General features: G+C 43.3%; 1 protein-coding gene and 1 long non-coding RNA gene across 4 annotated transcripts in view; one reads left to right on the top strand and one right to left on the bottom strand.

Moving 5' to 3' along the window:
- LOC137524699 (dynein axonemal heavy chain 7-like) overlaps positions 1-20638 on the bottom strand; it is a 565826-nt gene that overhangs the window by 403880 nt on the left and 141308 nt on the right. For both annotated transcript variants that reach the window (XM_068244848.1, XM_068244849.1), the window contains 2 exons: positions 9076-9222; positions 3710-4395 (listed from right to left, as the gene is read on the bottom strand). In XM_068244848.1, the coding sequence (XP_068100949.1) occupies positions 3710-4395; positions 9076-9222 (833 nt within the window). The remainder of the gene's footprint in view (positions 1-3709; positions 4396-9075; positions 9223-20638) is intronic.
- LOC137524700 (uncharacterized) overlaps positions 1-20638 on the top strand; it is a 156651-nt gene that overhangs the window by 111008 nt on the left and 25005 nt on the right. The window lies entirely within an intron of this gene.

Here is a 20638-nt window from a genome sequence, read left to right as displayed (position 1 = left end):
GCTGCCAGGCACAGGCAGGATGCCTCCCCATCCAGACCGCAAGGGAGATCACTATCATCCCCTGGTGGCACATCACTGCTGCCCTGCCCAGGTGAGCCCGATATGCGTGTTGTGCCCCCAAGTCGGTCCCCCATCACTCTCTCCTGGTGGGATTAGCCATTCACTGAGGAACTTGCTGGCCACTCAAATGCCAGTCCCTATTCCTCCAGCTCGACCACTAGCTTCATTGGCCTGTGCGGCAACTGGCTCCTTTCGCTCCCAGGTGCACTGGGTCCCCTCTGCCTGCAACCACCATCAATGGATTCTGGGCAGCAAGCCAGGGCTTGGACTGATTGTCGGCCTGTACCCAGGGTGTTTAAATCTGCAGCCCTAATAGGGACGCTCTCTCCTCCTGTTTTAGTTCTCTCCTTCTTTCCTCATTCTCTCTTTAGCTATCCCTTTTCTCTCTCTCTCTCTCTTTCTCTATCCACTCTGTTCCAGGACACACTGCGGGGCATCTGGAGCTGCTGTGGAGCGAGCGCTGTCGGTAGTTGGCAGGCTGCTCCCCTCACATAGCACTGCAGACTTCCCCATGCGTCCTTCACTATAGTTATGTGCTGTTTGTACACATAGGTATATGTTTACTTTGTAATGCTGTACATGATTGTATGTGTTGAAGATCGCATGTATGTGTTTGTACCATCACCGACCCTGTATGAGCCAAAAACAATTCCGGGTACAACCCCCGTTGTACTTGGCGAAATAAATTATTCTGATTCTGATTCAGAATCTGATGTCATCTCTCCGACACTTCTGCCTTCAAAGATGGAAGGAGAAAGTAATGAAGTGACGTAAGATGAGATGTGGAAGGCAGCAGGCAGAGGCAGCAACAAGGGTGAGCTAACAACCCCTGCCGCTGTCCACATGCAGGCTCTAATCTGAAAAATTAAAATGAGGTTCAAAATGCAGAGGCTGCCATTCTCCCTTTATTTTTTTCATGTGAATAGAAAGATGTCTAAAAGTTTTCCTTTGAAGAGATGAGGAATGCATCTCCTAATATTGAAATATACAGATAATTTAGCCTACTTGATAGAAAGCAGATGCCTAGAAGTAATTCCTAATATATTAGGCCTGATCATTGAATGTGAATGCAGGAAAACAGACTGTGAGGTCACTGAAGTTCTTATCCATGCTCTAAATTACCATTATTTATGATCAGAATTTATTAAAAAACAAAACAAAAAAAACGTTATTTTCACTGACCGAAGCAAATATCACCAAGAGTGGAAAGAAGATGTAAAATTTTTATATTTTTTATTCACCACTTTTCCATCTTCCGCGCATTTCAATGCATTTCTTTCCTCTAATTTTAGGTAAACAGTGCTGTCCATAATTATTCATACCCCTGGCAAATTTGGACTTAAAGTTACTTCAATTCAACCAGCAAGTAATGTTTTAAAGGGAAATGACATAGGTGTCTCCTAAAAGATAATAAGACGATGTACAAAAGGCATTATTGTGGGGAAAAAAACATTTTTCAGCTTTTTTTTACATCTGAGCAAAAAGTGTCCAGTCCAAAATTATTATTACCCTTCACAAACTGTCACAGTCTGTGGGAAAATCCAAAGTTCTATAACATTCCAAATAGTCCAAGCTGTTCTAAAGAATCCTAATTACCCTGATTAATTGAGAACAGCAGGTTTAATCAACTCCCAACAGGTGAAAAACAGCAGCTCTCTGCAGTTGGTTTGTGGACAGCCTTGGCTAAGACAGTAAGGACCTGCAGCTGCACATTGTGGTTGCTCACAAGTCAGTAAAGCACTACAAGGCCATTTCTAAATGTTTTCAAGTTCCAGTGGCTACAGTGAAAAGTATTATTAAAAAATAGAAGATGTTCTGCACTGTGGAAAATCTCAGAGGACGTGGTCAGAAGCCAAAAGTGACACCAGAGCTGGCCAGGAGGATAGTGAGAGAGGTAAAAAACAATCCGAGGATCACAACCAAGGCCATCCTGGTAAATCTGGGCTCTGCTGGTGGCCATGTCTCAAGGCAGATAATCCAACGGACACTGCACACTGTTGGGTTCCTTGGATGCTGACCAAGGAAGACACCACTTCTCCAGATATGGCACACAAAAGATTGCTTGGCCTTTGCAAATGCTCATCTGGACAAAGAAGAAGACTTCTGGTCTTCTGCGTAATGGTCAGATGGAACAAAAATAGAATTGTTTGGTTACAATGATGTTTCCTTCATTTGGCATAAAAAAGGAGAAACCTTCAACCCAAAGAACACCATGCCCACCATCAAACATGGTGGTGGGAAACGAATGCTTTGGGGGTGTTTATCAGCCAATGGACCAGGTAACCTAATCCCAGTAAACAGCACCATGAAAAAAGAGCAATACATGAGGATTCTCAATGACAACATCAGGCAGTATGCAGAGAAACTTGGCCTTGGGCACCAGTGGATATTTCAGCATGACAATGACCCAAAACACACAGCAAAAATGGTGAAAAAATGGTTAGCAGACAACAACATTAATGTTTTGGAGTGGCCCAGCCAGAGCCCTGACTTGAATCCAAGAGATAATCAGTGGAGGGAGCTAAAGATCAGGGTGATGGCAAAAAGACCCTCTAACCTGAAAGATTTAAAGCTCATTGCTAAAGATTAATGGGCAAAAATACCTGTGGAGACATGCAAAAAGCTGGTCTGCAATTATAGGAAGCGTTTGATTGCTGTAATAGCCTATAAAGGCTTTTCTATTGATTATTGACAAGGGTATGAATAATTTTGGACAGGACACTTTTTGCTCAAATGTAAAAAAAAACTGAGAAAAGTTTTTTTTGTCCACAATAATCCCTCTTGTACATTGTCTTAGTATCTTTTGGGAGAAACATATATCATATACCATCAGAAAAAAATCACTTGCTGGTTGAATAAAAGTAACTTTAAGTCAAAATTTGCCAGGGGTATGAAATATTATGGGCAGCACTATATATGGAACAACTTGTTAGGCTTAGTTTATCAGGGAAAATACCTTTTCTGTGTTTTATAAATGTGGCATTAATAACTGGTGAACAAAAAGAGGAAAAATACATGTATGTACAGATTGCCAATCTTCATAAACAGGCCTCTAAACTTTTTTGCCTTTTAAATGCTCAGAAAGCGACATCAAAATGATTGCAAATTATTATTTATAATCAAGAAGAAAGAAGAGAGCGCCGTCACTGCTGTCATTCCTCTTTTATTCAAAAGTCCATAGCACAATACATTACATCAATGCATATATAAAAATTGTGGCACATACCATAGGTGACTGTGGATGTGGTGGGTGCGTGTGGTGAAGAGCCTTACGGCCGTTTCGCGCACTTGCGCTTCTATGGAGGCTGCCGTAGAAGCGCAAGTGCGCGAAACGGCTGTAAGGCTCTTCACCCCACGCACCCACCACATCCACAGTCACCTATGGTATGTGCCACAATTTTTATATATGCATTGATGTAATGTATTGTGCTATGGACTTTTGAATAAAAGAGGAATGACAGCAGTGCCGGCGATCTCTTCCTTCTTCCTGATTACAGATACTGCTTTTGCCTGAGCACGCTGAGGATCCCTTGTTTGCACACCCAGCTTGTGACTGTACTGCACTCCCCTCTCCCCTTCCATCTGCTTTGCTAATTGTGTCTCAGTGCCAGCATGCCTGCTTCCCTTGCTTTGACAAATTATTATTTACCTGATCTCATTTTCAAATGCCTTTATGAATGGAGAGCCTCTCATGGTTTGGGTTTTGACAACATGATCATCAAGTAACATCTGAATCTCATCAACAGATGACAGAATATATGTTCCTGTTTCCCGATATGGAAGTAGGGTAAACTCCATCTTATCCCACTCAGAAATCATTTTCTCCATTGCTTTTTCAAGTGAGTGTTCCTTGCTTGCAGCCTCACTGATGCCTTCAAATTTCTCCAGAAATGGCTGGAGTTTCATGTCTATGAACTTGGTAACATTAGTGTCTTCTTGTGGTTTAATTGGATATCCAACAATAGCTGACATTGCCTCCCAGTGCCTGTCCCTCAGTCCAGGATTACAAACAACCTGAATAAGAGGAATGATTTGTCTAAATTCTTCTACTTTCTCTTTGATTTTAGTAGTAAGGGAAAGTGCATTTGGGGAGCCTGTGAATGTTCTTTCTAGCTTGTATAAGGCTCTCCAGTAGTTTCCCACATCTTGTTCTACAAGATCAGGATCTACTGTCGTATATGGAGCTTCCATCCAATTTCTGTACTTTGAGCTAAACTCCACTATAATTTCATAAAGACGGAGGTAGGGACTCAGAGATTCCTGAATTTTTTTCCTCTGGGGATACTGAGAAGCCACCCATCCAAATGCTTCTTCCTCTGCATTAAGGTGATCAATCTGAAATGGTATGTATAAAATAATATCAGAGTTCAATCAACGAGAAAAAAAAAACGATATACAGTCGCAGTCATAGTGGTGATAAGGAAGTGGGTTAAAAAATTAAAAGTCAGAAGAGTGAGAATGCAAGTTATCAGCATGTTTGTTTATCAGCCACTTCTGCTTTACTATTAGATGCATTTACCTGTTGCTAATGCAAAGTGTGTCCACTTATATTTTTGTAAGTTGTGTATTACTATCACTAACACTTGATTCCAGACAAAAAAAAAAGACACTCGGGCCCGTATGCAATTCACTTTTTCTCCTGAGTTTTCTCCTAGGAGAATTCTGGTATTTAACATAATTTTTGGCACTTTGCAACAAAAAAAGTAGGTAAAAGCATACAATCAAAATTATGTTGAGAATGTTTATGCTTCCTGGTGGCTCAAAAGGCATTTCATGGACAAGTTGTGTAAATACCACCTAGTAGAAAATTCAGGAGGAAAAGTTAATTGCATATGGGCCTCTAGGTCAATATTCTTTTAAGACAAAAGGACCATATGCAATTAACTTTTTCTCCTGAGCTTTCTCCTAGGAGTAATATTCACACCTTATCATATCTTTTATTAACTACCAGCAAAGCTATTTTAACGTTTTAAGCAAAACCTTGGACATTTTCTGAATTCAGATCAATCATTTTTGAAGTGCTGCTATTAAGACCTATGAAACTTTAAAGGTGCCCATACATTATGGGCAAATTCGACCAAGAGACAAATGTATCTCTAATCGAATCTGATTAGAGATAAATGTGTCTCTAATGGAATCTGCCCATACACTACAGGCCGCTTCCCGTCCGATTTCAGCATGAAATCATCAGGGAATCGGCTGAGCCCCCGCGTCCGCCCCGCCGCTGCCCCCAAAATGTATAAATGTATGTAGTGTAGTGCATTTATACATTACCTGTCCTGTAGCAGCTTGCCCGGTCCATCCATCCATCTCGCCGGGTAAGCCGCATACACGCTAGTGGCGCATAGTGTCTGATGTCAGCCGCTATGTTCCTTTGTGACGTCAGACATAGCGTCGCCGGCGTGTATGCGTAACCCGGCGAGATGGACGGAAACTGGAGGAGGCTGACACCGGACAGGTAATGTATAAATGCACTACAGTACATACATTTATACATTACGGCGGCAGCAGCGGGGGTTTCATCATCTCGTCGCTTGTTCGCAATATAGCCGCCGTACCGCCGCACACCTGACCAACCAACCTCGGCCCGACATCTTCCAACATGTGCGATCGACGGAGCGGCCAATTTCTGTCCCAAAATTGGTGGCTTTGTCGGTCGGGCATGCACTTGGCAGCACCAATTTTCATCCAATTCGATTATAATAATTGAATTGGATGGTCGATTGGTTGGTTGGTCGCCTAGTGTATGGCCCCCTTAAGAAACATACCTTAACCTTTTTTTAAGATCAGAAACAATCCATTACATAGTATATTTTATATGTAATAAGGTTGATATCAGTAAGGGGCATTACATACAGGAATAATCACAATCCACAATCTCTTGGTTTAGCATGGCCTGATGCAGTTCATCCTGCCTATCAGGCGAATAACTGTGTCATGCAGGAACCACAATTTACAGTGGTCTCCTGCCAGTCAAGAGGTTAGTCCACTACAAAGTAACTGCACATAGCTTCAGTGAAATGGGTGCTAAGTGTAAGAATGTGCATAATTTCCTATTCTTTGCTGCATATCACACTGGCTGGTGGGCAGGCTGCTCACAACTTTTATCAACCTGGCAACAATGAAATCAAGTGCCTGGTGATGTATTTTTCTTTTAAACAGTAAGCAAAAATTGCCCCCCCCCCCGATATTTAGGGGTGAGTTCCAAATTCCATTTAAGATCCCCCATCTATTTTTTCCATAATTTGGTGGGGGGAGCTCCTTGACCTTAGCATTGGGACACTAGGATAAAGTTGCTTTGCAAAAAGAAGCTGGCTTTGCTGGCTAACTCCACCCTTCCCGCCCCTGCCCCTGCCACTTCCCCTTTACATGACATCCCACCCCATTGTTGAGAAACATATTGGGACTAACATTGATGAGGAGCCACAGGGGTAAATTTGCATTCAGTGGAGTATTTTGGGAGCACCAACTCTGGATAAGCAGAATAACAGTAATACAGTAAAACCCCAATCCAACGGGAATTGAATGATGCTGGATAAGTGTAGTTCCTGGTTGCTTGACAATCAATGTTAAAAACAGGCCTAGCTAAAAAACAGTACTATACCCCACACTATATACTTTCCCTAAACTCTGTATTAATGTTGAATTAAAGTAATTAAAAACAAATTAAGACAAAAGACAGACTCAACACAATGGCCTCAATTCATAAAGCTTTGCTGCATGCGGTAATGCTGAAAACAGCAGACTTTCCCGAGCACTTAGCAATGTGTCAATTCATAAAGGCTGTTACCGCATGAAAAGCTACAATTACCAACCAGGGAGATAAATTACCGACTTGGCTGTAGTTACCTCCAACACATGTCAGTAAATTGTCAGCAAATGTCAATTCATAAAGCCTTCAACAAGCGGTAAGCCTGACGATAGTTACCGACACCTCTGGTGAGGTCTTAACAAGTTACCGACACCTCTGGTGAGGTCTTAACAATGCAAAGTGCAGGGAGCCGAAGTCTGTGTGAGTCATCTGTGCAGAGAGCTGTCTGTGTGAGTCATCTGTGCAGGGAAAGTCTGTGTGAGTCATCTGTGCAGGGAAAGTCTGTGTAAATCATCTATGCAGAGAGCCGTCTGGGTGAGTCATCTGTGCAGGGCAAAAGAGAGATATCGCCACACTGCTCTACCGCTCAATAGGCTGCGGTAATTTACCGCCCTTCAACGGCAGCTGGGAAAATCTTTATGAATTAGCACACAGACCGGGAAAATACCGAGTGCGGTATTTCACCTCCCATATTTTTTTTATCGCACTGCTTTTTATGAAGCGAGGCCAATGTAACAGAGTTTTATTATTGTATAAAGGAGTATAAAAGTAGATTTATGCACCCTGCAAGGCCAGGATGTTTTTCTTGTTGCTTTATGCTTCTGGTTAACTGAGTTTTGGATAACTGGGGGTTTTACTGTACCATCACTACTACTCTGTTATTTTTGGTTTTATGTATGTATTTTCATATTTGTTTTGGTGCTTCTCCTCTGTTGATCTCCTATCCTAAGCAAATCTCCTAAAGCAAAACCTCCTTCCTGATGTCTAACCTTTATCTCTGCTACTAACATTAACCCCCACACATACATTAACCCATTTGTGATGTCTAGACTTAAATCCCAAACTAATGTGAATTCCATCCAGATAATTAACTCTAAGGGCTCGTTTCCACCATAGCGAATCCGCATGCGGCGCCGACATGCGGATTCGCTTGGTACATTGAAGTGGCCGGGGCTGTTTCCATATGTGCGGCGTGCGGGAGCGATTTGGCGGCAGGCCAAATCTGCACGACGGGACCCACAGAATTCGCCTGCGTCGGGAATCCATGCGAATCGCCGCTAATGTATTTAATAGGAAAAACGCATGCGTTTTTTACATGCGATTTCGCACCTTTTTCAATGTTATTTTTCCCTGGCAGAGTCATGGTTAAAATCGCACACGCGAAATCGCGGGTAAAAACACATGCGGAAACGCATCCGCATTCGTTTTTACAAGCGTCGGGATGCCGGCGAAATCGCGTCGCAACAGTGGAAACGGGCTCTTACTTCCTCAACATTAACCCCTTCCTGATGCCTAACCCAAACACTCCCCTAATATTAGCCTCTACCTGGTGTGTATCACTGACATCCTACCTTGCACCTTAACACTAATGTCACTAATGTCCATGATATAACACCTAAACCTTTATAAATTCTTACTAATACTCAGCTTGTTAATATTACAGAGCCAAACAAATCCAACATACATATAGACTGTTTCAGATGGGTTGATACTCATCAATGTATGGCATGGATAGTTTGGCTCTGCAATCTAAACAAGCTGACAAAACATTGCATTCCAGCAGTTCTGGAGGCGTGTTTAGCTTACAGGGACAACAAAGGGATGATTTGCATATTCAGCAATGATGCTTTGTGGGAGACCTCAAATGTCGCTCCAATCACAAATACCTTCTGTTTTTAAGTAGGTAAAATTCTGTTTTACATAGCATTTAGTAAAGGAGGGTTTTTGATCCTTTTCAGTCCCTTACACACTCCTGGGAGTTCTAGTTCACCATGAGCGTGCTGGACTATCTGTAACTCTCATGTTGTTATGCTGGTAGCCACTCAATGATAAGTGAAAAAATCTTTCTTTAGAACCCTTACATATTCACACAACAAGCACTTAGGTTAAACAGTTAAAAAGAAGGGAGGGTATGTACTCTTGTCATTAGATTAAAACAAAGATAAATGAGAACCAATGTGAGGGTAAACCATATGTCAGTTGGAACTAAAACAATCACTATCAGCTTAGTGCACTGTATATAAGCTGTGTTTTAAATTTTGTCAGTATACAGGAATCAGTCTCACGAAGCCTTCATAGCTGATTGCTTACTCTTTTTCTTCTAAGTTAGCCAATACATGGTATCATCCTGATTGAAAACTATCAGCATATATCAATAGCTTGTCAAATATGACCAAAAGATAATCAATCCTTTATGTGCAAACCTTTTCAACTGCTTGATCCAGTTTTGTATTTAAAGACTGTGCCTTTTTCAGGTATTTGTTCACTTCTTGAATATCGCCATATGCTTTAAATTCTTCTACTTGTTTGTCATAGCCTTCTAGATCTTCAATAAACCTTTCACAGCGCAGCTATCCAGCAATAAAAGTAACATTGAAAAGATTAACATTTGTACATATTATACACTGACACACATTTACAGAAAACTTGTTTTTTATTAAAGATCAGGCTTTCATAGAAAATTGCTTCACATAATTGATATAATCACATATTCTTATTGAGATGCTTTTATTTCTCCCTATATTTTGCCTTGGTTTAGTTTCAGGGCAACTCTGAGTCCTTATGCGTTCTTCACAGACTTGTATTTGGCTTGACTGTACACCACTAAACCGCTACAAAACAAAAGACCACAGTGTGCAGCAGTAGTGAAGAATAAATAGTGTATCAGTAGAAGAGCATTGGACCAGAAATGAGCGATGAGATGCTGGAACTGTCAGAGGAGGGCAAAATATAAGACAGATTATAGGTGAGGGTCAGCAGCCAGTAGCGTAGCTAAGGAGCTTGGGGCCCCAGTGCGAGTATTACCTGGGGCCCCAAGCACTCTATTGATATGAAGCCCCAAAACCTGCCAAGGAGAACAGCCGTATCAGAAAGGGTGTATTTAGAGTAAGGACACAGTTTGTTAAGGATTACCACTTTGTAATGAACATATAGAGGTGTTAACTACCTGCATGGACCCAATTAAAAGCTACGAAGATGAATAAAGGAAGGCCCATGGTGGGCCTCTCTGATCCAGGGGCCCCGATGCGGCTGCAACCTCTGCAACCCCTATTGTTATTCCACTTTCGGCAGCAGTGATTAAATAAATAAACAGACACCATCCAACAATATAAGAAAGAAAGAAATAGCCCAATCTTGGGTGTTCCCAGTGCAAGGCACTGTACAGGTTTGCCAGGCAGTGTTTGAATCTACTCACTTCAAGGACCACTATAGTGAAAAAAGTAAGCCATTAAATCTGAAATAACTGATAGGTTTTGGACCAGTCCATCTCCTCATAGGGGATTCTCAGGGTTTTCTTGCTTTCTTTGTTTTCAAAAGCATTTCCTGAATGGCAGTTGCTAAGTCTAACTACCATAATAGTAAGATACCAGCCAGCCAGGGGCGCCTTTACCTACTGACCACCCAGGCAGCGGCTTGGAGCGGCTTTGATGGGGAAGGCGCAATAAATTACTGTCAGTCCAAGGGGAAATAAAAATTCCTGTCCTGAAAGACCGTTGTAAGGGACTGGAGAGAAAAAGATTTCCTTCTGTTTTAAGAAGGCAAATTACACCAAGCGTTGCTTTTTTAGTAGGGGGCATTTGGTTCCTTTTATCCCCCTATACATTCCTAGTAGCTTAGGTCACCCTGAGCTGCTTGGTTACTCTGCTCTTTTCACAAATAGCCTTCTGCTAAGTCACGGATAAAGAATCATTCAGAGTTCAGAATTATAGATACTCCGTAAGAAGAAGGTGTCTGGTTTATAGCTGTTCTCTGCACCTCCACAGAGGTGACAGCGCCCTACCCCCAAATGTTACTGAGTCTGCAGAGCGAGTGAGACAAACAAACAAACAAACAGTAAACTCTGCAGACAGCTGTGTGCTCCGCTAGAATGTCTGCATGTCTAGATGTCAGGAGGATCGCCATGACTAGCTATGGAGAGGTAGGATCATCTGATCCTCTCCCCTACACAGCCCGAACTTCTCCCTGAATTCAACAGGACAGTGTTTGAAGTATGTAATGGACACAGTGGGGGTTGCAGGTTTTGTCTTTCATTGTGAGAGAGTGAATAGGAGGGCAGCATCTAAAGCTCAAACAATGATAATGGACATGTAAGCAATGTGTGTAATTACATCCATCACTACTTATAATTGAAGATGGCATAATAATGTATTTCCATTAATTCTGTCTGTTTGCCCTCTCTCTAATGCTATGTACCACCTCACGATTTTTCCAACGATTTTCCCGATGTCCATCAATTTTTTTTTGAGCGACAAGTAGTCATTTACACGATGTCGTGACATCGCTTAGCATTGTGTGGTGAAAAGTGACCGTCACTGAGGATCAAGTAAAGTACTGAGGTCGCTTGACTTCTCGTTCGCGCCCGTCCTGTAATGTCACGTGATATCTCGCATACCCGCTGGCAGGAAGATGAATCGCTGGACGCTTGTCATGAGGGACACCTCGCTGGATCCATCTTCCTGTGTTGTTGCAGTCACTGTGGTGAGTGTGGAGCTTAACTTTGCTCGCCCTCACCCTCTGCTCATGCTCCTCTCCCACTGTCTCTCTGACCAAACAACTGCTACTTGGGGAACAATGTGCACAATTATGTACACTAGTCTGAGCACTCTTCAGGGGAGCCAGTAGCATTTGGAACTATTATTGTGTATTTATGTAGCACTGACATCTTCAGCACTTTACAGAGTACATAGTCATGTCACTGACTGCTCACTGGAGCTTACAATTTCATCCCTACCATAGTCAAACTGTAATGTCCGACCATATTATTATCATGTATTTATATAGCACTGACATCTTCTGCAGTACTTTATATAGCACTGACATCTTCTGCAGTACTTTACAGAGTACATAGTCATGTCACTGACTGTCCTCAGAGGAGCTCACAATCTAATCCTACTATAGTCATAGTCTAATGTCCTACCATATTATTATTATGTATTTATATAGCACTGACATCTTCTGCAGCACTTTACAGAGAACATAGTCATATCACGGACTGTCCCCAGAGGAGCTAACAATCTAATCCTACCATAGTCATAGTCTAATGTCCTACCATATTATTATTATGTATTTATATAGCACTGACATCTTCTGCAGCACTGTAGAGAGTACATAGTGATGTCACTGACTGTCCTCAGAGGAGCTCACAATCTAACCCTACCATAGTCATAGTCTAATGTCCTACCATATTATTATTATTTATTTATATAGCACTGACATCTCCTGAAGCACTTTACAGAGTGCATAGTCATGTCACTGACTGTCCTCAGAGGAGCTCACAGTCTAATCCCTACCACAGTTATAGTCTAATATTTTCAATATAGGATTGTTTTGGGGTAAACCAGTTGACTTATTAGTATGTTTTTTAGGATGCAGGAAATGTCTGAAGTGTCTGAAGACAGAAACTCCATGCAGATTTTGCCCTGGCCAATGTTCAAGCCTAGGACTCAGCACTAAAATGCAGTAGTGGTACCCACTGAGCCTCTATTCTACTCATAGATATCTGCTCATCCATGTCATCAATTCTGACCCTCCACTACCCTCCCTCCCTCCATTCTACTTCTCTTCTCTTGTATCACTTACACTACAAACACACTGTGCTTATCTCCAGAATGGATTATGAATCAAAATGTTAGGCCCAGTGCACACCAAAACCGCTAGCAGATCCTCAAAACGCTAGCGGTTTTTGAAGCAGATTATAGAGCGATTCTAGGCATGTTTAGAGACATTTTCTAAACATGTCGAGTGTTTTTGTGAAGCAGATTACAAATATTGTTACAGTAAAAGCTGTTACTGAACAGCTTCTGTAACAAATACGCCTGGAAAACCGCTCTGATCTAGTGATTTTCAGAGCGGTTTGCATTTTTCCTATACTTTACATTGAGGCAGAATCGCTTCTGCAAACCGCAAATGTGCAGCAGGAGGCACGTTTGCGGTTTGCTAAAAACCTCAAACCGCTGGTGTGCACCATCCCATGGAAATACATTAGCCAAGCGTTTTCACAGACAGATGCGGTTGGCGGATCGCTGCTAAAACCGCTCGGTGTGCACTGGGCCTTAACCTTCCTGGCGGTAAGCCCGAACTGAGTTCGGGCTATGCCGCCGGAAGGCACCGCTCAGGCCCCGCTGGGCCGATTTGCATAATTTTTTTTTTTGCTGCACGCAGCTAGCACTTTGCTAGCTGCGTGCAGTGCCCGATCGCCGCCGCTACCCGCCGATCCGCCGCTATCCGTCGCGCCACAGCCGCCCCTCCCCCCAGACCCCGTGCGCTGCCTGGCCAATCAGTGCCAGGCAGCTCTATGGGGTGGATCGGAATCCCCTTTGACGTCACGACGTCGATGACGTCGGTGACGTCATCCCGCCCCGTCGCCATGGCGACGGGGGAAGCCCTCCGGGAGATCCCGTTCTTTGAACGGGATCTCCGGATCTCCGATCGCCGGCGGCGATCGGAGGGGCTGGGGGGATGCCGCTGAGCAGCGGCTATCATGTAGCGAGACTTTGTCTCGCTACACGAAAAAAAAAAAAAAAAATTTAAAAAAAAAGATTTGCTGCCCCCTGGCGATTTTTTTGCAAACCGCCAGGAGGGTTAAACCACCTTACCATATCAGCCCTTCAATGTCATGATATACTCACTCCAGTCCTACCCTAACAGGTGGTAACATATTTGCATATCTCATAATGTTTGTGAAAAATTATTTTGAAAGTAATAATGTCTTGCTTGATAATCCAATCTTGCAATGTGACTGCCATTGGAACTTTGTAGTGTGGATGCTGTATTTATTTGAGGTGCATACTGGCAGCATGTGCTGTATGGCATACAATGCTGATCATCCACAAGGCAAACTTAGGCAGCTGCCTAGGGTCTAGAGAGAGTTTAGGGGCCTGGTGGTTGCTAGCCCCCACCAAATCTAACTAAATAAGCCAGGTGACCATCAGTGGAGGGCAAAGTGTTATCTTGCCTAGGGCCCCATTTCATAGTTATCCCTCTCTGATGGCTTATATCATGTGTGAAGTGTTCTATAATGTATATGATTTTTGTTTTATTTTTTATGGAGGGGGGGGGGGCGCCACAGGATTTCTTGCCTGGAGTGACAAGAAGGCTAGAGGCGCCCCTGCAGCCAGCCTCCAAACGTACTTACCGTACACACTATTTTGGCAGTAAGACCTGGCAACTGCCAATCAGGGAATGCTTTTGAAAACAAAGAAAACCCTGAGAATCCCCTATGAGGAGATGGACTAGTCCAAAACCTGTTGGTTCTGTCAGATTTCAACTGCTTACTTTTTTTGCTGTAGTGGTCTGTCTGTTAAACTTGCAACTCCTATAATCCTGAATCCTCTTCAGGTGGATAGGCACAACTTCCTCAGTGAGAAAGGAACTAGGCAACATCAAGGGATTGTCATTTACAGTACCTAACACCAATTTTTTTTCAAATCATATCCATCAGTATCACCACTTACATCAACCCCCCCCCCCCCATCCATGTGCACACACACACACACACACACACATACACACACAGAGCCCTCTCCCCTTAAAGGGATACTTAAGTGTGAGATAAAAAGTGACTTTTACTCACCTGCCCCCCCCCCCCAGCCCCCCGCAATAGCATTATAGACGTCGCTATTGCGGCCGGGGACGCGGATAATCAGCCGCGTTCCCAGCCTGTCGGCCGGTGACGGCCCAACCGGAAGTGGCCGCCGGCGAGACCAGGCGCATCAGAGGGACACGGCGAGGGCACCGTTCAGCTGCAGGGGGCTGAGGGGAGGCCCAGGTGAGTAAAAGTCATTTTTTATCTCACACTTAAGTATCCCTTTAACCACTTGAGGACCGCCCCCAGCCGATGGGCGGCGGCAAAGTCCGGGCCCAAACGACCGCAATACGCCCATCGGCGGGGGCGGCTGCGGGAGTGGTTATGCGGCGATCGCGTCATTCGTGACGCGATCAGCCGCCGGGGACTGGCTCCGCCCACCGCTCGTAGTAACCCGCCGGCCGTTCGGAAGCGCCGGCGGGTTACTAGCACCCGGATCGCCGCATTTACATTGTATAATAGGCTTTGTAATGTATACAAAGCCTATTATACTGGCTGCCTCCTGCCCTGGTGGTCCCAGTGTCCGAGGGACCACCAGGGCAGGCTGCAGCCACCCTAGTCTGCACCCAAGCACACTGATTTCCCCCCCCCTGCCCCCTGATCGCCCACAGCACCCCTCAGACCCCCCCCTGCCCACCCCCCAGACCACTGTTTGCACCCAGTCACCCCCCTAATCACCCATCAATCACTCCCTGTCACTATCTGTCAACGCTATTTTTTTTTTATCCCCCCCCCCTGCCCACTGCCCCCTCCTGATCACCCCCCACCCCTCAGATTCTCCCCAGACCCCCCCCCCCAGACCCCCCCCCCGTGTACTGTATGCATCTATCCCCCCTGATCACCTGTCAATCACCTGTCAATCACCCGTCAATCACCCGTCAATCACCAGTCAATCACCCCCTGTCACTGCCACCCATCAATCAGCCCCTAACCTGCCCCTTGCGGGCAATCTGATCACCCACCCACACCAATAGATCGCCCGCAGATCCGACATCAGATCACCTCCCAAATCCATTGTTTACATCTCTTCTCTCCTCTAAACACCCACTAATTACCCATCAATCACCCCCTATCACCACCTGTCACTGTTACCCATCAGATTAGACCCTAATCTGCCCCTTGCGGGCACCCAATCACCCGCCCACACACTCAGATTGCCCTCAGACCCCCCCTTATCAATTCGCCAGTGCAATATTTACATCTGTTATTCCCTGTAATAACCCACTGATCACCTGTCAATCACCTATCAATCACCCCCTGTCACTGCCACCCATCAATCACCCCCTGTCACTGCCACCCATCAATCAGCCCCTAACCTGCCCCTTGCGGGCAATCTGATCACCCACCCACACCAATAGATCGCCCGCAGATCCGACATCAGATCACCTCCCAAGTGCAGTGTTTACATCTCGTCTCTCCTCTAAACACCCACTAATTACCCATCAATCACCCCCTATCACCACCTGTCACGGTTACCCATCAGATTAGACCCTAATCTGCCCCTTGCGGGCACCCAATCACCCGCCCACACCTCAGAACGTCCTCAGACCCCAGCCCTGATCACCTCGCTAGTGCATTGCTTGCATCTATTTCCCCCCTCTAATCACACCTTGAGACACCCATCAATCACCTCCTGTCACCCCCTAGCACACCTACCCATCAGATCAGGCCCTAATTTGCCCCGTGTGGGCTCCTGATCACTCGGCCAAACCCTCAGGTGCCCCTTAGACCCCCTTCCGATCACCTCCCCAGTGCATTGATTGCATCTATTTTCCCCTCTAACCGCCCCCTGAGACACCGATCAATCACCTCCTGTCACCCCCTAGCACTCCTATCCATCAGATCAGGCCCAAAACATCCTGTCATCTAAGAGGCCACCCTGCTTATGACCGGTTCCACAAAATTTGCCCCCTCATAGACCACCTGTCATCAAAATTTGCAGATGCTTATACCCCTGATCAGTCATTTTGAGAAATTGGATTCCAGACTACTCACAGTTTTGGGCCCGTAAAATGCCAGGGCAGTATAGGAACCCCACAAGTGACCCCATTTTAGAAAGAAGACACCCCAAGGTATTCTGTTAGGTGTATGATGAGTTCATAGAAGATTTTATTTTTTGTCAAAAGTTAGCGGAAATTAGATTTTTATTGTTTTTTTCACAAAGTGTCATTTTTCACTAACTTGTGACAAAAAATAAAATCTTCTATGAACTCACCATACCCCTAACGGAATACCTTGGGGTGTCTTCTTTCTAAAATGGGGTCACTTGTGGGGTTCCTATACTGCCCTGGCATTTTAGGGGCCCTAAACCGTGAGGAGTAGTCTAGAAAACAAATGCCTCAAAATGACCTGTGAATAGGACGTTGGGCCCCTTAGCGCACCTAGGCTGCAAAAAAGTGTCACACATGTGGTATCGCCATACTCAGGAGAAGTAGTATAATGTGTTTTGTGGTGTATTTTTACACATACCCATGCTGGGTGGGAGAAATCTCTCTGTAAATGGACAATTGTGTGTAAAAAAAAATAAAAAATGTGTCATTTACAGAGATATTTCTCCCACCCAGCATGGTTATATGTAAAAATACACCACAAAACACATTATACTACTTCTTCTGAGTACGGCGATACCACATGTGTGACACTTTTTTGCAGCCTAACTGTGCTAAGGGGCCCAAAGTCCAATGAGTACCTTTAGGATTTCACAGGTCATTTTGAGACATTTGGGTTCAAGACAACTCCTCACGGTTTAGGGCCCCTAAAATGCCAGGGCAGTATAGGAACCCCACAAGTGACCCCATTTTAGAAAGAAGACACCCCAAGGTATTCTGTTAGGTGTATGATGAGTTCATAGAAGATTTTATTTTTTGTCACAAGTTAGCGGAAATTTATATGTATTGTTTTTTTTTTCACAAAGTGTACACATACCCATGCTGGGTGGGAGAAATATCTCTGTAAAAGGACAATTGTGTGTAAAAAAAATCAAACAATTGTCATTTACAGAGATATTTCTCCCACCCAGCATTGGTATGTGTAAAAATACACCCCAAAACACATTATACTACTTCTCCTGAGTACGGCGGTACCACATGTGTGGCACTTTTTTGCACCCTAAGTGCGCTAAGAGGCCCAAAGTCCAATGAGTACCTTTAGGATTTCACAGGTCATTTTGCGACATTTGGTTTCAAGACTACTCCTCACGGTTTAGGGCCCCTAAAATGCCAGGGCAGTATAGGAACCCCACAAATGACCCCATTTTAGAAAGAAGACACCCCAAGGTATTCCGTTAGGAGTATGGTGAGTTCATAGAAGATTTTATTTTTTGTCACAAGTTAGCGGAAAATGACACTTTGTGAAAAAAAAACAATTAAAATCAATTTCCGCTAACTTGTGACAAAAAAAAAAAATCTTCTATGAACTCACCATCCTCCTAACGGAATACCTTGGGGTGTCTTCTTTCTAAAATGGGGTAATTTGTGGGGTTCCTATACTGTCCTGGCATTTTAGGGGCCCTAAACCGTGAGGAGTAGTCTTGAAACGAAATTTCTCAAAATGACCTGTGAAATCCTAAAGGTACTCATTGAACTTTGGGCCCCTTAGCGCAGTTAGGGTGCAAAAAAGTGCCACACATGTGGTATCGCCGTACTCAGGAGAAGTAGTATAATGTGTTTTGGGGTGTATTTTTCCACATACCCATGCTGAGTGGGAGAAATATCTCTATAAATAGACAATTGTGTGTAAATAAAATAAAACAATTGTCATTCATGGAGATATTTCTCCCACCCAGCATGGGTATGTGTAAAAATACACCCCAAAACACATTATACTACTTCTCCTGAGTACGGCAATACCACATGTGTGGCACTTTTTTGCAGCCTAACTGCGCTAAGGGGCCAAAAGTCCAATGAGCATCTTTAGGCTTTACAGGGGTGCTTACAATTAGGCACCCCCCAAAATGCCAGGACAGTGAACACACCCCACAAATGACCCCATTTTGGAAAGTAGACACTTCAAGGTATTCAGAGAGGAGCATAGTGAGTCCGTGGCAGATTTCATTTTTTTTTGTTGCAAGTTAGAAGAAATGGAAACTTTTTTTTTTCTTTTTTTTGTCAGAAAGTGTCATTTTCCGCTAACTTGTGACAAAAAATAAAATCTTCTATGAACTCACCATGCCTCTCACTGAATACTTTGGGATGTCTTCTTTCCAAAATGGGGTCATTTGGGGGGTATTTGTACTATCCTGGAATTTTAGCCCCTCATGAAACCTGACAGGTGCGCAGAAAAGTCAGAGATGCTTGAAAATGGGAAAATTCACTTTTGGCACCATAGTTTGTAAACGCTATAACTTTTACCCAAACCAATAAATATACACTGAATGGGTTTTTTTTAATCAAAAACATGTTTGTCCACATTTTTCGCGCTGCATGTATACAGAAATTTTACTTTATTTGAAAAATGTCAGCACAGAAAGTTAAAAAAATCATTTTTTTGCCAAAATGCATGTCTTTTTTGATGAATATAATAAAAAGTAAAAATCGCAGGAGCAATCAAATAGCACCAAAAGAAAGCTTTATTAGTGACAAGAAAAGGAGGTAAAATTCATTTAGGTGGTGGGTTGTATGAGCGAGCAATAAACCGTGAAAGCTGCAGTGGTCTGAATGGAAAAAAAGTGCCTGGTCCTTAAGGGGTAGAAAGACTGTGGTCCTGAAGTGGTTAAGCAATACCTTCACCACCATCCTTTAAACACAAATCTCTTTAATGAGATGTATTCAGCTAAAGATCTAAAGCCCCATACACACACTCAACAGCAATCTTTTATGCAGCACAATTATCAAACAACAAGATGAAACAACCAGAAAAAGTTGCTTGCTATTGTTCAAACAACTGATAAGACAGATAAGACATCAATCCAACAGTTGGATTGACGTCTTATCAGTCTTATCAGTTGTTTGAACAATAGCAAACAACTTTTTCTGGTTGCTTCAACTTGTTTCACAACAAAAGTTGTTTGATAATTGTGCTGCATAAAAGACTACTGTTGAGCGTGTGTATGGGGCTTAAAGGGGAACTTCAGCCTAAACAAATATACTGATAATAAGTTACATTAGTTATGTTAAGTAGAATAGATAGGTAGTATAATCTTTTACCCACCCTGTTTTAAAAGAACAGGCAAATGTTTGTGATTCATGGAGGCTGCCATCTTTGTCATGGGGGCAGCCATCTTTTTGGTTGAAAGGAGGTGACAGGGAGCATGAGGCACAGTTCCAACTGTCCTGTGTCCTGATCACCCCTCCCAGCTGCACAAACTAGGCTTCAAATGTCAAATTCAAAATGTAAAAAAAAAAATTGCACCAAAACAGCAGAACGAGAACAACAACATCAGAAATCCCATCATGCTTAGCATAGCATAAGGGGAAAACTGCCCAGGCAGTTTTCTTCTGTGCAGCTAAAAATGAGGCTTGTATAAGAGAAACAAAGTTCTGATGCTGTGAAACTGTTAAAGAAACACCAGGCCTTTTCAGTGTTTTCAGTGCTGCTGAGTCGATTTTTAGTCTGGAGGTTCACTTTAAGAATAATTCCTGTTGTGGTTTTAGAATAACAAATAATGCTAATGAGCAGGGATGCATACAATTTGTTGTAGTTTGTTTTTTTCTAAATAAAAACAATATTTTGCAGTCAATGCCACAGTTAATCAAATCAAGCAGTAAAGAAAAGGAGCAGTACTGCATTATGGGTTTCCTCTATTTCCACTTAAAGTAAGTGCACTGTTATAGAAAGTAAACCAGTTGGAAATGATGCTTTCTTTTTACTTTGTGCCTTGGTGGACTGTCGTAGTGCTTTTAACAATGTGCACAGTTTCTTCTGTGCTATTTTAGCATGCAGTTGAATCAAAATAAACTGTATCCAGTGGCAGCGAACTGAAAACATTGGTTCAATGATCAAGGCTAGTGCAAAAAAAATTGAACAAAAATAAAGCTGTTGCAGGAATAATCAGCCACAATTCCTTTTTATCACTCTGTTGAAAAATGCACTTCGTAGTACAAAAAATTAAAAACCTGTACACTTATGAAGTTTTCAACACAGTAAGGAAAAACATGTTTCACACATGTTTATGTAGCCAGCACTTATGAAACAAGTAAACCCATAGTCACCAGTGGTAATTTATCCTCTAGAGCTACCTACAT

Source organism: Hyperolius riggenbachi, chromosome 7 (genome assembly GCF_040937935.1).
Source record: "Hyperolius riggenbachi isolate aHypRig1 chromosome 7, aHypRig1.pri, whole genome shotgun sequence".
Taxonomy (NCBI): Eukaryota; Metazoa; Chordata; class Amphibia; order Anura; family Hyperoliidae; genus Hyperolius; species Hyperolius riggenbachi.
The sequence above is the reverse complement of the archived record's forward strand: the minus strand, read 5'-3'. Positions and strand labels throughout refer to the sequence as shown.